The sequence below is a fragment of the Rhipicephalus sanguineus genome, unplaced genomic scaffold (genome assembly GCF_013339695.2).
Source record: "Rhipicephalus sanguineus isolate Rsan-2018 unplaced genomic scaffold, BIME_Rsan_1.4 Seq225, whole genome shotgun sequence".
Classification (NCBI taxonomy): Eukaryota; Metazoa; Arthropoda; class Arachnida; order Ixodida; family Ixodidae; genus Rhipicephalus; species Rhipicephalus sanguineus.
The window spans coordinates 544,015-557,589 of record NW_023614810.1 but is presented as its reverse complement, the minus strand read 5'-3'; the positions used below and the strand labels follow the sequence as shown (position 1 = coordinate 557,589).

Below are 13,575 nucleotides of genomic sequence, written 5' to 3'. Positions count from 1 at the left end.
AGGCTGAGATATGAAGTGCTGCTCGAGCGCATCAGTAGTTCATTATGAACCAACTAGACTGCAAGGAAGTATAGCTGAAATGGGATCTTTCCTACCTATATGCTTAATAACATTCGACTGCAATCTGCAACATCATACTGGTAGTTAGGGGTTCGCATTACTAGTAAGCTACTTGAAAAACTGATATTGGCCACATACCCTCTCAGGCAGCTCACCACTAAAATGCTTTTGCTGGACATTTTCTCTAGCACCATCATCACTCTATACGGCTGGCATTCATCCACAGCTTGAGTGTTCACATTATGAGGAGGACCCAAAAAAGCTTCCCCCTTAACCAGAGAGTGTCACCAACATGGAGGCTCTCCTGTGCCTTCCATTATTATCAGTCCACAGAAAATTATCGCATCTGTGTCTTTTCCGCAATATCTACTGCCACAGCGTATCATCCCTGTTCAACCGCCACCACACATTTCATCTCGCATTAACCATCACCACTGCAACACCGTTGGCTTGTCATATTCCTCAAGCCAGCAAAACATTGGAATAACCTACCCACAGCACTTTCAAGCATAACTAGCACCAATAACTTTGACATTGTGCTTCAAAATTTTATTTTATAATGTTACCTGTTTTTATGCCACATTTTTTTGTAAGTCATGTCTCGTATTTTATTTAAGTTATGCCACATATTTGTGTTATTGTTGGCATATTTTCGCTTCTCGTTCTTACCACCTTGCATGCCATGTTTGCCATATTTCTTGCCGTGTATTTTATGAGCTACTTGTCTACCATTTATGGGACAATTCATTCTCTTGCTTTTCTTCAATATTAACTTCCACATGTCTGACTTTTTCTCTAAAGCTTCTTTAAAATTTTTCCTTACTTATATTATGTATCTATAATGAAGTGTTCATAATATATTTCCTTTATAGGGGTGATTTCATATATTCAGGCCTCATACCTAAAACTCCCAGTGATTTTAAGATGGCCACCTAGCGGAGGCCTGCATCTAGTTTCAACTCTGTGTGCAAATTGTGGCCCCTTTTCTGGTGGTGGTTCGGCATCTATTTTAGTCCACAAACTGCATATGCAATAAAGGGTTTTTTATAATGGCCCCATTCACATGGTGAGCGTTGAGATGGCTGTAGCGAAAGTCTGTGGCTTGAAGGAGATCCACCCTATAGCTTAGACCTGAGGCCCAGCGTCTACTGCCTTCTCTTAAGGCTGCAAAAATCTACAAGGCAAAAAAAATTGCTGCTGAAGATGAGTGAAGTCTGCGGACAAAGTTGAGACTACTTTTTGAAAGGCATACGATGTTAATTGAGGTGTTTGAAAAATATGTTGATTTTAAGGGAGGTTATACTGAAAAGTGACCCAGTTGTTTTATTGCCATTAAAAGTTTGTCAGGCAGGCAACTTATGGAATTACCGTCCTTACATGCCTCTCCTTCATGTGGACCTTAATAAGGGCATAACAAATGAAATGAAAGCGTGATGCTGCAAGCAGCTGTGGGCAGGAAGCCTTTGCAAGGTGTAACGACGTTTGCACTACCCTTCCTTGTATTTTCACTTTCTTGTGCTGCTTGTAAAGTCGTGTGACAAGGCCAAATGTGTCCCCCTGGGCACAGAATGTATAGCACAGGGGGCCAGAGGAAATTCGCAGACACATTTGATGTCGCTTATTTGGAGCATTGCACCACATATGTGCTTGCCTTTGTTTTTCAGGATGGGGGCAGCTCAACACTTCTGGCCATGTAGAATGGAATGGCTGCCCACAGACCAGAGCTCGGGTCGAGGTGAGATAATCCACACGAAAGGTTGTTGTGAAAAAGCCGATTAGGGATGGTAAAATCGATGAACGATTAATCGATTAAAAGTACGCCGTGAAACGATTAATCGCCATCGATGTCCACCTTTCAATTAATCAAATTAATCGATTAAAAACTGTTTCGACTATGGCACCCACCCACCCCCAACCCTTGGCCGGAGCGCATGATTGCGAGGCGAGCGATGCCGAGACGCAGAAGTCGAGTGCATCTCCTCTTTCACTACGGCGAATATTTGTACACTAGCAGTACGAGCCCGGAGCCGCCTCTGGCCCTACCCCATAGAGACAGAAATTAACTCGCCCTGATCTCTGTCACCTAAGGCGTCACCTCCAAGCCCTCCCCAAGGCTTCAAGCGCGGGCAGGAGGTGGCCCCACCACGACGAGGCAGAAATGCACTTGCCCGCTTCTCTCGCTGACAGTTTACTGCCTTCGCCCCTCTCACCCTCCTTTCTTCTGTCGTGTGCTGGCTAACCGTCTGCAAAGTACACATGGGGTTTGCATGCTATATTGCGTGATTATTGCATTTTGGGGGTGGATACTGTTTCCTTTGTCATGTCATGATGGCGAGCAATCGCAAGCGGAGCACGGTGTGGACGTTGTTCACAGAAGATTCGAAAATGAAGACTGCGAAGTGTGATCAACGTGGTAAGCAGTATACGAAGCCAGTAACGAACTGCTGCGCAAACACTTTATTAACGTGCCGAAAAGTCTCTCCAAAGAAAGGTGGTCAAGACGGAAATGACAGTGTCAAAGACCCTGTTCCTGAAGGCACGAATCCGCCTCTTAGGTAAGTTATCAATATCTCGCTGTGTAGCCAACAGCCGTCCACCTTTGTGTAACTTATTTTGAAAATCAAGTCGCTTTTCAGTAATGTAACACATTCTTATGTTTCAAAAGCATGGATTGTTGGCTGGGTGTCGGAGCGAAATATTTTTTGTTTTGGTTTTAGTTTCATTCCACCGCAAAAAGTTCCGTTCCGTTTCTGTTCCGGAACGAAAAAAAAAATTGTTCCGTAACAGTTTGTAACAGTTCTTATTTGTGTGTGAAAACTTGAACTTAAAGTAGCGATAAAAAACACTGGATTTGTGGTACAGTTACTTGCGCTCCTTAAGAAAGTGGGATAGGGGTAAAGCATGTTCTTCCCACAGTCTTCAGAGTGCAAGTAACTGTACCACGAATTCTCACCAACTAGCACAAACCAGTACTCTTCGTAGTCATAGTAATTATTTTTCTCAAAAGTCAATTAAGGATTTTTGTGAGCAGGCTCAGTGCTTTGTGTCAAGGGAATGAGCACGATGTCAGAAGCAGCACATCATTCAGTGCACTCTGATGTGCGAGACCACTGTTCTGATACAGCAAACTTCAAAGCCAAGATTGCTCTCTCCACGCTGGCCTGCGTGACAGGCACATGGAAGTCCACTTGCGTTAATATAAACATCTCTGGTTGCCACTATTTTCGTTTTTCGCACAATTTCAACACATCTTTACTTGGGAATTCCTGCCTGAAGTATGTGATACTGTACCCTCACCTATGCATCATGGCTCATGTCGCATGACCTCGGTTGTTTAGGATGGCCAAGTTTTCCCGTGAACTGGAAAACGATTAAAAAAATTTCGGTTTCAATATAGAACGAAATAATAGATAACGTTTCGGTTGCATTTTTGTTCTCGTCAAAAATATCGTTTTTTTTTCATTTTTCATTTTTGGTTTTCGTTCCGTTCCGACACACTGATTGTTCATATTCGTTCAAAAAGCTGGGTCCTCTTCACAGGGACCTCTTCCTTAGTCCCTGTGTTTCAGCGCTATGGCTCATTGAATGAATGCAGCAAGGCGGTGTGTCCACTCAACAGTGAAGTTTGTTTTCTGTAAATTTCAGACGTGTGAGCGCATCGTCTTGCGCTTATTTTATTTGTGTTCGTATTTGATCGGTGCTGTTTCAACGTGTTCCCGCACAAACTCTGCTCTCCTTGTCTTTGATAAACCAGTGGTTTTCGTTGCCTGCAGTGTCTATTGCAACTTTTTGGTATTTTACTTAACCCTCAGCTGTTACTTGTTTTTTTTTGTGTAACTGCACTATACAGTGGTCCTAGAAGCGCCACGTTGTAGTATACACTGTTTATTAAGGTGAAAGTCTTAGATGCCTCTTCGAATGCGAAATTTGACCGTCGGCGTCGGGGACATGTGATGCAAAAATCATCGCGTGAGGACATCACCATATGACGTCACGATGACGTCACATATCGCCGAAATGTGTGACATCATCATGACGTCGCTGTGATGTCACATGATGACGTCATCACATGACATCATAGCTTGGTCAAAGGTCCGATCACAGAGGCAGTGCAAAACCACGTAAGTGCAGAAAGCTTTCGAAGGGTGAGTGGCGGGGCAACATCAATACATCGACTGAAAAGAAAAATAAAGCGGCTTTCACCTTCGAGTCGTCTAAGTGAATGCATAAGAGACCCTGTGAGTTTTTTTAACTGGTTCATATTGCCGCTATTGTTTACTCCTCAGCAACTCAAAGATTATGTTTACCAATGAAAGAAAGAGAGAAAATATATTAGAAGGCAGAGAGGCTGGCCTGAGCTAGTACGCCCAGGCCTGCTACTCTGGACTGGGGAAACTGCAACGGGGGAAACAGAGAGTGATGATGATGGATACAGGAATAAGTGATCCACATATATATATAACAATACGTGATTACTAGCGTAAAGGCGACAAGGACGCTAACAATCATTTCATTATGCTATACTAACTAGCCCAACTGTCCATCTTATAGTGTATATACCTTTTGTAAAGCTAGCTTTCCTGAGATGCAGTTAGCCAAATTAATCGCAGTTAGGCACTTCTGCAAACAGCATTTTCTGGCGCAGTTTGCTTGCACTATGACGTGGAAATATAGACTCGGCTCTCTTGACATAAAACGCGTAATAGACAAACCCCAGCACGTGCATCGAGGAGCTCGTCTCCACTTGAAGCACGACAGCTGCTGTCATTAGTTGGGTGAATATGCAGCGCAGGGAAGCGCACTCGCAGATTATGAAAATGGTCTGATTGACCCTTTTCATAATCACCAACTTTACGCATCGGTTTGCCAAACATCTAGGATCCAGTCCATTAGTACCAAAAAAAATGACCTTGCAGCATTTGGTAATACTGTATGGTCACATATTCAGAGAAAATACAGCTTTCAGCTAATGCTTGCACTCCTGTGTCAGCCAGGCTAGAGGCCCCCATCTTCTGCTGTGACACGAAGGGAGGGCAGTCACGAAATATATGTTCTAATGTCTGATACATTAGACAGCGCTCACAGTTCGGGCTGTACGCACGATTGAAAAGGTTAAGGCAACGGTGCGACTTTTTGACCAGTGTGGTCACCGAAAGCACCTCCAATATTGGTTCGCTCTAGTTGGAAGACTTTGAGGAAATATGACCTGCTGCCGAATCGTCCATGGATGACGGCCACAGATACTTGAATCCGTGACATCACCCAAAGACGACGGGCCCCCTGTGTCCAGTGGGTGAACGTGTGAATTTTCACGCAGGCGCTAATGCACTCATGTGATCTCTAGCGCGTCTGATAGAAATACTTGGGGCGATATCAGACACAAACAATGCATCTCCATTTTTATAGCACCCATCGAAAATGTTGATTAATTTATTAATTGATTAAAAATCACATAGAAAGCATTAATCTTGAAGGATAAATCGCAGCATGTACGTTTTCACAGAATTACGCAGCATGTACGTTTTCACAATAAATTGGATTGGTCGTTTTGGAATGCCCTCTACAACGTAACGAAGCGCATTTGGCCCTAGAGTGAATATCAGAAAAGTTGAATAATTCATCTTTGTTAATTAACAAAGTAAGCGCAATATACAAATGCCCTAACGATAGCCACATGACGGTAAACTGTTGGTGGTTTTTTTCAGTTGTGGTTAACCACGTCTTTGTAAATATTTGGTTCCAGTTACGTGAAACACTTTGTATAAACACGATACAGGTGGCACCCCGAAAAGCTCTGACAATATATAGCATGATGTATCGTCAACATAGATGCTAAAGTCAGACAATAGAAAGCTCAGTGCCTATGGATAATGACATAAAAGAGCTCGTAGAGACGATTATGAGAAAAATGGAGTACTTGGAATTATATTTCTCAAATCCCCTTCGTAACATCTGTATATTTTTCTTATAATTTCCATTATTATCAGGCGAACTCAATTTCGCTGTTTTACTAAATCCTAGGCAGAACTTTTGTTACTGTGTACTCTAGGCACGCTCAGGTTATTTTAGCTTTGTCCTCGGCATCGCCTTGACATAACAGTAAGCTCACATGAAGTGTACATATGTAAACAGTAGCAATGGTGCAGACAGTAAAAAATCAGAATAAAGCAAAGAATGTATTTTAGCAGCAGGTTACAAATGACATATCAGAGTAAACAGATGGGCAAAAACTATACAGAGGCCTAGGTAATGTATGGGTTGCGAATGGAGGACAACAAAGAGAGCACTTGTACTACCAATCAATTTATCATTAAAAGAACTACTTGAATAATTTAGCGCGAAAAACAAAGATGCAGTGCACCAAAATATCTTCTGTTGCATAAATCCTTGTTTATTGCATCTAGCATTGGCACCGGTGGCGCAACGATTGTTCAAATCTCATTTGCATACAAGTAAATCTCATCTTATGTAAGGCAAGCTTACATCCACGAGATCTTTCAAATTGCTGATGCATGAAAGCAGCAAGATGCAAAGCCACCCCATTCTTGCATTCTTGAGATATTGCAACGAAGCATCACGCAAGACATACTTTGGTAACTACACTATAGCGGCATGAGAATCTGAGTGAAAAGATGTCGCACACGTTGGAGTATGCAGCACAGTACAGTGGCTACGAACAAGTGCCATGGCACCGACACAAAATAAAAAGAAAGAAAACAGAGAAAACAAACGGTCGGATGCACGTAGACGCTTTCGCGGTCTTGTTTTGTCCAGATGGCTCGAGCGCCATCATCTGACTCTGCTCCACCAATAGGGATGCATAAACCTTATCGCCTGTGCTCGCTGGAGCACTCTGGCAGACAGATAAAAGCACGTCAATGTCGTAAGCTTAGGTGGCTTAGTGGCAGCAATACCAGCTTTATTGTTTTTTTGAAAGCCTGCCCTTAGGCATAGTAATTAGTGGTGTCAAAAGTACAGATGCAAATTTGCTTCGTGTATAAAGTCTAATAATAATCAGTGGTGAGGTCCACGGATCCAGCGGTCGAGGTCGGGTGCTCGGCCAGGCCTGAGGCCTGTTGCACGGTGGTGGCCAAGACGGCTTAGTTGTAGGCCTGTGCAAGTCCACAAAAAGTGTGTGGCAGTCATATCGTGGATTGGGGCGTCACAAAACGGGCGCGATGTACCATACGGGCCGCGGTAACAATGTTGCGCCCGACAACCTTGAACCACTAGGGAGGTCTGATCCACACGGAGGAACAAGAGCTCATGTGGTACATCGGAGGCTTTCAGTTCAGCCGATGTTTATTGTTTCGCATGGTGATGTTTCTATAGCAGTATCTAGGCAGCAAGTTATCTTTTCGTCCACTTTACTTTCTTCACATTTATATCATAATTGCTACAAGTAACACCCCCTATACTTTCCTTGGCATTATTGTCTGTTAGTTCTCATTAAAATTGTGTCTAACAAAGAAAAACAAGCCCTTAAAAGTAATCTTCTTTCCTTCAGAGCAGTATCTTGTATCTTAAGATACGCGATACATTATTGAATGTATTGGAAATACAGATACAGATACTCGTTTTGCAAGACATATCGCGATACAGATACAAGATACCCAAAGAGTATCTAAGATAGTATCTAAGATACATGCATCTTCGATACTGCCCAGCACTGTAAAAAAGTAATTAACTTATATTATTACTAATTAGCTTCCTACAACATTTTAAGTTATAATGGAATTTTATTACAGTTTACAGCTGGCCAAAAATAATGAAATCACATTCCTATTACTTAGTGATGAAATTACTTTGGAATTACTTTAATAAAAGTTGATCATTCATGCACTGGCTCATGTACACTTTATTTACGGCACATATACATTAAATTATCAGAGATCTTTGTTCAGGTTCCATGCTTGAGGTCTGGCACTAAGAATAACTTAATATTTTTCCTTCTTTTTTGGACAGTTTTTTATGCCATAAGGGAAGCTGGCATGCATATTTTAGTCAAAAGTTATTGGGGAAGCAATGGGTAATTTATTAAAGATTACTTCCTCGAAGTAATTCATTCCATTACTAGATTACCAGCCAACATAAGCAGTTCATTACAGTGAAAAGTGATTTGTAATGTCTGGATTGAAGAAAGCTGCAGAAGTGGTTAGTATGGCTCGCCATGTGGTGGTGCCCTGTGTGTTGCTCATTTTCTCATTCTTTTTCTATTGTTTGAGGATGGGCTCCTTTCTGGCTGCTTTCATTGATCTCTGCTACATGGCATAAAGAGATTGCCTTCTATGATGCAGCGATCTCGTGCAAAGAACCATGAATGTTGGAAATCAGGTGTACCCGACAATCACATGCTCTGGTACATTGCAGGAACCTTGATTGTAGTTGACAGTAATAATGCTTAGTTGCAAATTGCATCATGATGCAGGGTTTGGAAACTGCACAGTGCATTGAATGCAAGATCTTATTGACTAGAACAGTATGCGATGTGCTCGATTGTTTACGGCTTTTGATGCGCATAATTACGCGCATCAAAAGCCGTAAACTTATAAGGTTTACTATTACATAAAAGTTGGCTTCTTTTCAATCATTTCCATGTGTTTGGTTAGGTGCTTTACATCAGTGATTGTATGAACTGGATATTTGCAGTGAATCCTGATGTGAGCTGTGAGGCCTGCAGTAGCACTGGTGGATGCCCAGGGTAAGCACTTCTGAGCAAGAAACAGGGAGTGCAAATTGAAGCATGTTTGGGAAGTAAGAAACGCTATCGAGAATGCTTTAACGGGAGAGCACTGCACAGCAGATCGGAAGTTATTCAACATGGAAAAGGGTAGCCACTGTTGGGAGCAAGCGATACACTGCCACATGCATCATGCAGAGTATGCCATCTAATTTATCTTGTCTTGTTTGCATTCCCGTTCATGTAATGCCATCAGGTGTTTTACAAGCCTGACTTAAGCACATTTCTCTGGCAGACATTGTCAGTGGCCGACAATTCGTTGGGGATTCGGGGCAATAAATGATGCACAGGATGCTTCAGTAGAGACGCAGCTTTTTTCAATAGTCTCTCAATAAGCCCTTGTTGAAGGCCGGTACCCAGCTGTAACTCACGAAATAATTGAATTTGTGTGCCTGAACTTATAACACATGCACGCAGGCGCACACACACGCGTGCGCGCACACACACACACACACATACACACGCACGCACATGCGCACACACACACACGCACGGGGTGGTTAACCCCCCCCCCCAGCGAACATGAATGCGACTCCTCTTTTACCTCAGACTGGAAATAGTCGTGACAAGTACGTGATGAAATATTTGAATGGAGGCATGTTATGACCGTATCTTTTTTGTGAAAAATGGCAAGTCATCTCACTTGCGCCAGTGGATCACCTTACCATTGTGTGTGGTGTTGGTGCTTATTCGTTTCTTTCGAGATGTGTGCAAGAAAGCCGCAATATCAACCTTTTCTTTCTCTGTGAAGCATAAAGCTCCGGAGCAGCCACTGTGGCACTTCTTGCACACAGGCGAAATAGTTTCTTGCTCCTGTTTATAGTTAAAGAAAGAAACAGATAATCACCACACATTGCACCCAAAAAATAAGCTGTCTACGAGTGTATTTCAGAATGCTGCTGATATTCCTGACCATACTCTTTGGTGTGCCTTGATTCAAATTTCCTCACTTCCTTGTCATGTGTGGTTCCTGTCTTGTGTAACAGAGAGGCCGCATTTCCTGCATGCTGGGCGCGATCAGTTTTGATATCACTTTAACATTCGATGCTTAGTATCTCGAATTACGTGGAACTTACATGATTTCTAAAAAAATGGGTATGCCAGCTTGTACAGTGTGCAAGCCTAGACATTGCTTGTTTTTCATGCTGCCCCGTGCCGACCGCTTTCTCCGGGCAAACGCGTGCTTTGTGTGAAAGACATCATGGAGAGGAAGAAGTGCACGTGAAATGCCAACCGCTTTCTCTGGGCAAATTCGTGCTTTGTATGAAATACGTCATGGAGAGGAATAAGTGCAATGTCGGTGTGCACGTGAAATGTTTCAAGGCTTACCACACCCGCACATAGCACCCCTAATACCCAGTGTCTTATATGTGTAGGACAGCTTGAAAACAGTGTTCCGTTAACCTGGCAGTAAATAAAGAACTTTTGCTTTCTTTTGAAGAGGTAGAAGTACACTTTATGTGAAAAAGAATATTTATTTTGTCATTTTTTTTGAGCTTGGGCATATATGGGTTAAGATGCTTCCTAAAGAAATCCACAGGATAAAGATTAACTGGAGTAGCCCACTACGGAACGATTCATAACTGTGCTTCTGGCATGTAAAACACCAGAATTATAAAGTTTTAGTACTGTTGGGCATACTGATGGTCATTAGCCTGGCACTTGCACACTGCAACATCACAATAGTGTTATGTATGATGCAGTCATCACTAAGGACAATGTCTTACTTGTGCTGTGAAGCACAAGGTCACAGGTTTGATTCCCAGCCACAGTGGCCGCTTTTTGAGGGGAGCAAAATGCAAGAACTTGCATCTGTTGTAATATCGGTGCACACCAAGGGGATCAGAATTAGTGCATGGCTCGTTTCTTGTTTCTTGTGCATAAAACCCTAGAATTAAAGTCTTCATGTGTTCATTACAGTGTCGTACTTCCTCTAAAAGAACCCTCTCTTTTGGAGTGCGATTCTTTGGGCAAGTAGGTTGTTCATGTCGAGATATTTACAGTGCAGAGAAAAACTTCTCTCGCGTCATCAGTTTTGTCTGTGCCTTTTCTGCGCTGTAAAAATTTTGGCTTTGCTGCACTGGACTCTATGGGAACTAGGCCTCCTAAAGGGATAGAAGGCCCCCGGTGCACAATGCAGACAGAACGGTTTTGAATAACCCTGGTGTGCTGCCTTTGGCAGTTTCTGGTGTGTTAGTTTTGTGGCAATTCTGGGAAAGGGTGCCATTTGAAACAGCCATTTTCTTAGAGGGCCAGGATGCCTTGGAGGTGCATTGGTTCAGCCAGGACTCAAGTGTTCTGACACCCTGTGTTGGTCTCCCCAGGGGAGAGTCTGCATTGGCAAGCAAGCAACCTTTGCGGTCAGTGCTGCTGGCTTGTCGCCGTCCAGGTTCCCACGAAGATGACGCCAGTCTCAGGTGCGTGTTTTGTTTCTTGGAATAATGAAAGGATTAATGTTGCCAATGTTGAATAATATGCGAGCAGATGTGGCTATTTGCCTTTTTTCATTGTGCCTTCAAGACCCAGGGTAAAGAAACATGCAAAAATAAATAAGGATGCAGTGAGAGATAATTAGCTAATTGAAGTGATGATGGTTGAACAAAACTTTGCATTGTCCTTGTAGGCGGCAGCTTTGCCTGGAAGGTGGTTCCACTCCTGAGAATTTCTGTTGGATAATTGACAGGATTGTAACACTACTCAATAATCAATACAGTGGGTTGGAGATGACACCAGATTCCTGCACAGGTAGGCATGAAACAAAGCAAAGTGAAACCATGCACATTGGGCACGCAGAGGAGGAAGTAGAACAAGAAGTAGTATACATTTTTTTCATGGAAGTTACGCTTACTGTGTGGCTATAATTGCTAAAGATAAAATATGCATTGCTTTGGATTAGTTTGAGTGATTGAATAAGGGTTTCAGAGTAGGGGTGCCAAATCTATCAAACGTATTTCATTTTACTCCTAGTTAATGGTTTGTATCAAATTAGCTTCAGTAATGTAGGAGCAGAGCAGAAATTTCGGCCAGTGAAACCTTGCATGCGGCTAGTATTGTTAATTACCCTGTCGTTATGTAAAGATCAGGAAAGGGTCGAGGTAATGTGGAATGCGTTGGTATTATCATACGTTACAGCTTCTAGGGGAGTATCATTAAGGTAATAAGATCGGCAGACCAAACTTACTGTGAGGTACACTTATGCATTAGTTGCTTTAAGTTGCAGTAACCATATGTCACACCAATTAGAGATATTGTTGCATCGCCTTGCAGCGTTTTCTTATCGGTACTGTCTGCAGTGATGTGACAGCTGCGCCAGTTGCACCAAACTGCACCAAGAGGTGAAAGCTGCTACATGCTGCAAGATTTTGGCAAAAATCTCACAATTTGTGCGGAATGTGCGCCAAGACGTTGTTTTGCAGTCTTTCACAGAAAAAGAACACAACAGGTGCTCAAATCCATATTTCAGTTACCACTGTAAATTGGAGTGGTCATGGCAGGAGACAGGCGAGTGCTACGCATGTATCCAAGAAATCTCCAAAGGCCAATGGTGATAAGTAAATTGCAGTTGTTGCCTCTTGATGAATACAGCTTAGCACCATATCCATACCTATAACCATAACATTTACGCTGAAATGTTGCTTGTTGCAGCCACATTTCCCAGTTACAAAGGCATCAACACAGCATCTCGCAAATGGCGACTTGAGAATCTAAGTGCGTGTTCTACCGTAAACTGCACCGCCGACATTTTGTGGAGAAAGAGTGCTCGTGGAGCATTTGCTTCGCACACATAGCTGGCGGCTCACAAACTCTTGTAAGCTCGCAGATTTCACGAGAGTTTGATTAAGAGTGGGGGCCTCTGTCTTTATGTACCGACCTAGATGGCGACACCTGCTAGGGGCGAGGTGGAAGCCGATGTTGCCGTGTATGAGGGAGACACCCCATATGAATTGTTTCAATCAAAATTGGACTAGCAGGCCTATATAATCTTAGGGCAGGAAAACGAAGAGCAGTAACTTAAATTCATCTTTTAGGGTATTCTGAATAAACCTGCATGTGCAGAAAGCGACTGCGTTAAACCTGATACAACTGCTCCAGCTTAAATAAAACAGAGACACGTAAATACTAATACTAACTGCTCAAAAGACTGATTTGCTGCTCCAAGGTGAGATTTTAGCCACTCCAGAAGCTGCATCAAGAGAGCGTCAATCAATCACATCACTGTGTCTGAAATCTTGCGGAGGATAAAACTGTTGTCTGCGAAACAGTATGAATTAGAAGAAGCCTGATTGAGTGAAATGTAATTCAGGAAAAGAGAGGGGCCTAGAATATACCATCCTTGGGGAACACTAGAGTATGCTAGGTTGAATGGCCGATATGATTATTTAATGCAGCAACCTATGACTGACTCATGCTTCATCCTTGCAGACGAGTTAGGATCAAGACTGAAGTTTACTTACTGAACTTAAAGTTATAGATATTCAAACTACCAAACATGAGAGCATTTTCTGCCATTTGATAAGTGCTTATGCAGCAGAACAAAGGAAGACATTGAAAAAAAGGCACTTGTTCATTTTTGCCAAAGATGTTTTGCTATTTCATTGGCTGGTTCACTTGGCAAATACCATTGGCACTTTCTTCCATTTGGGATTTTGATAACTTTATCTACAGCTATAAAATCTGACAAATTTTAATAGTTGTTACTGCCCATAGGGAGGCCAGTTGCACCACTTTGCAGTATGAGTCTGTAGGGAGTGAATCCTAAATTGTGAATATGCATG

General features: G+C 42.6%; 1 protein-coding gene across 1 annotated transcript in view; it reads left to right on the top strand.

The window, feature by feature from the left end:
- Positions 1-1,758: 1,758 nt before the first annotated feature.
- The window catches only part of LOC119376792 (transmembrane protein 117-like), a 50,414-nt gene continuing 38,597 nt past the window's right edge, over positions 1,759-13,575 (top strand). Inside the window, 3 exon segments of the mRNA XM_049411484.1 lie at positions 1,759-1,795; positions 8,710-8,761; positions 11,125-11,217. Coding sequence (XP_049267441.1) covers positions 1,759-1,795; positions 8,710-8,761; positions 11,125-11,217 — 182 coding nt within the window.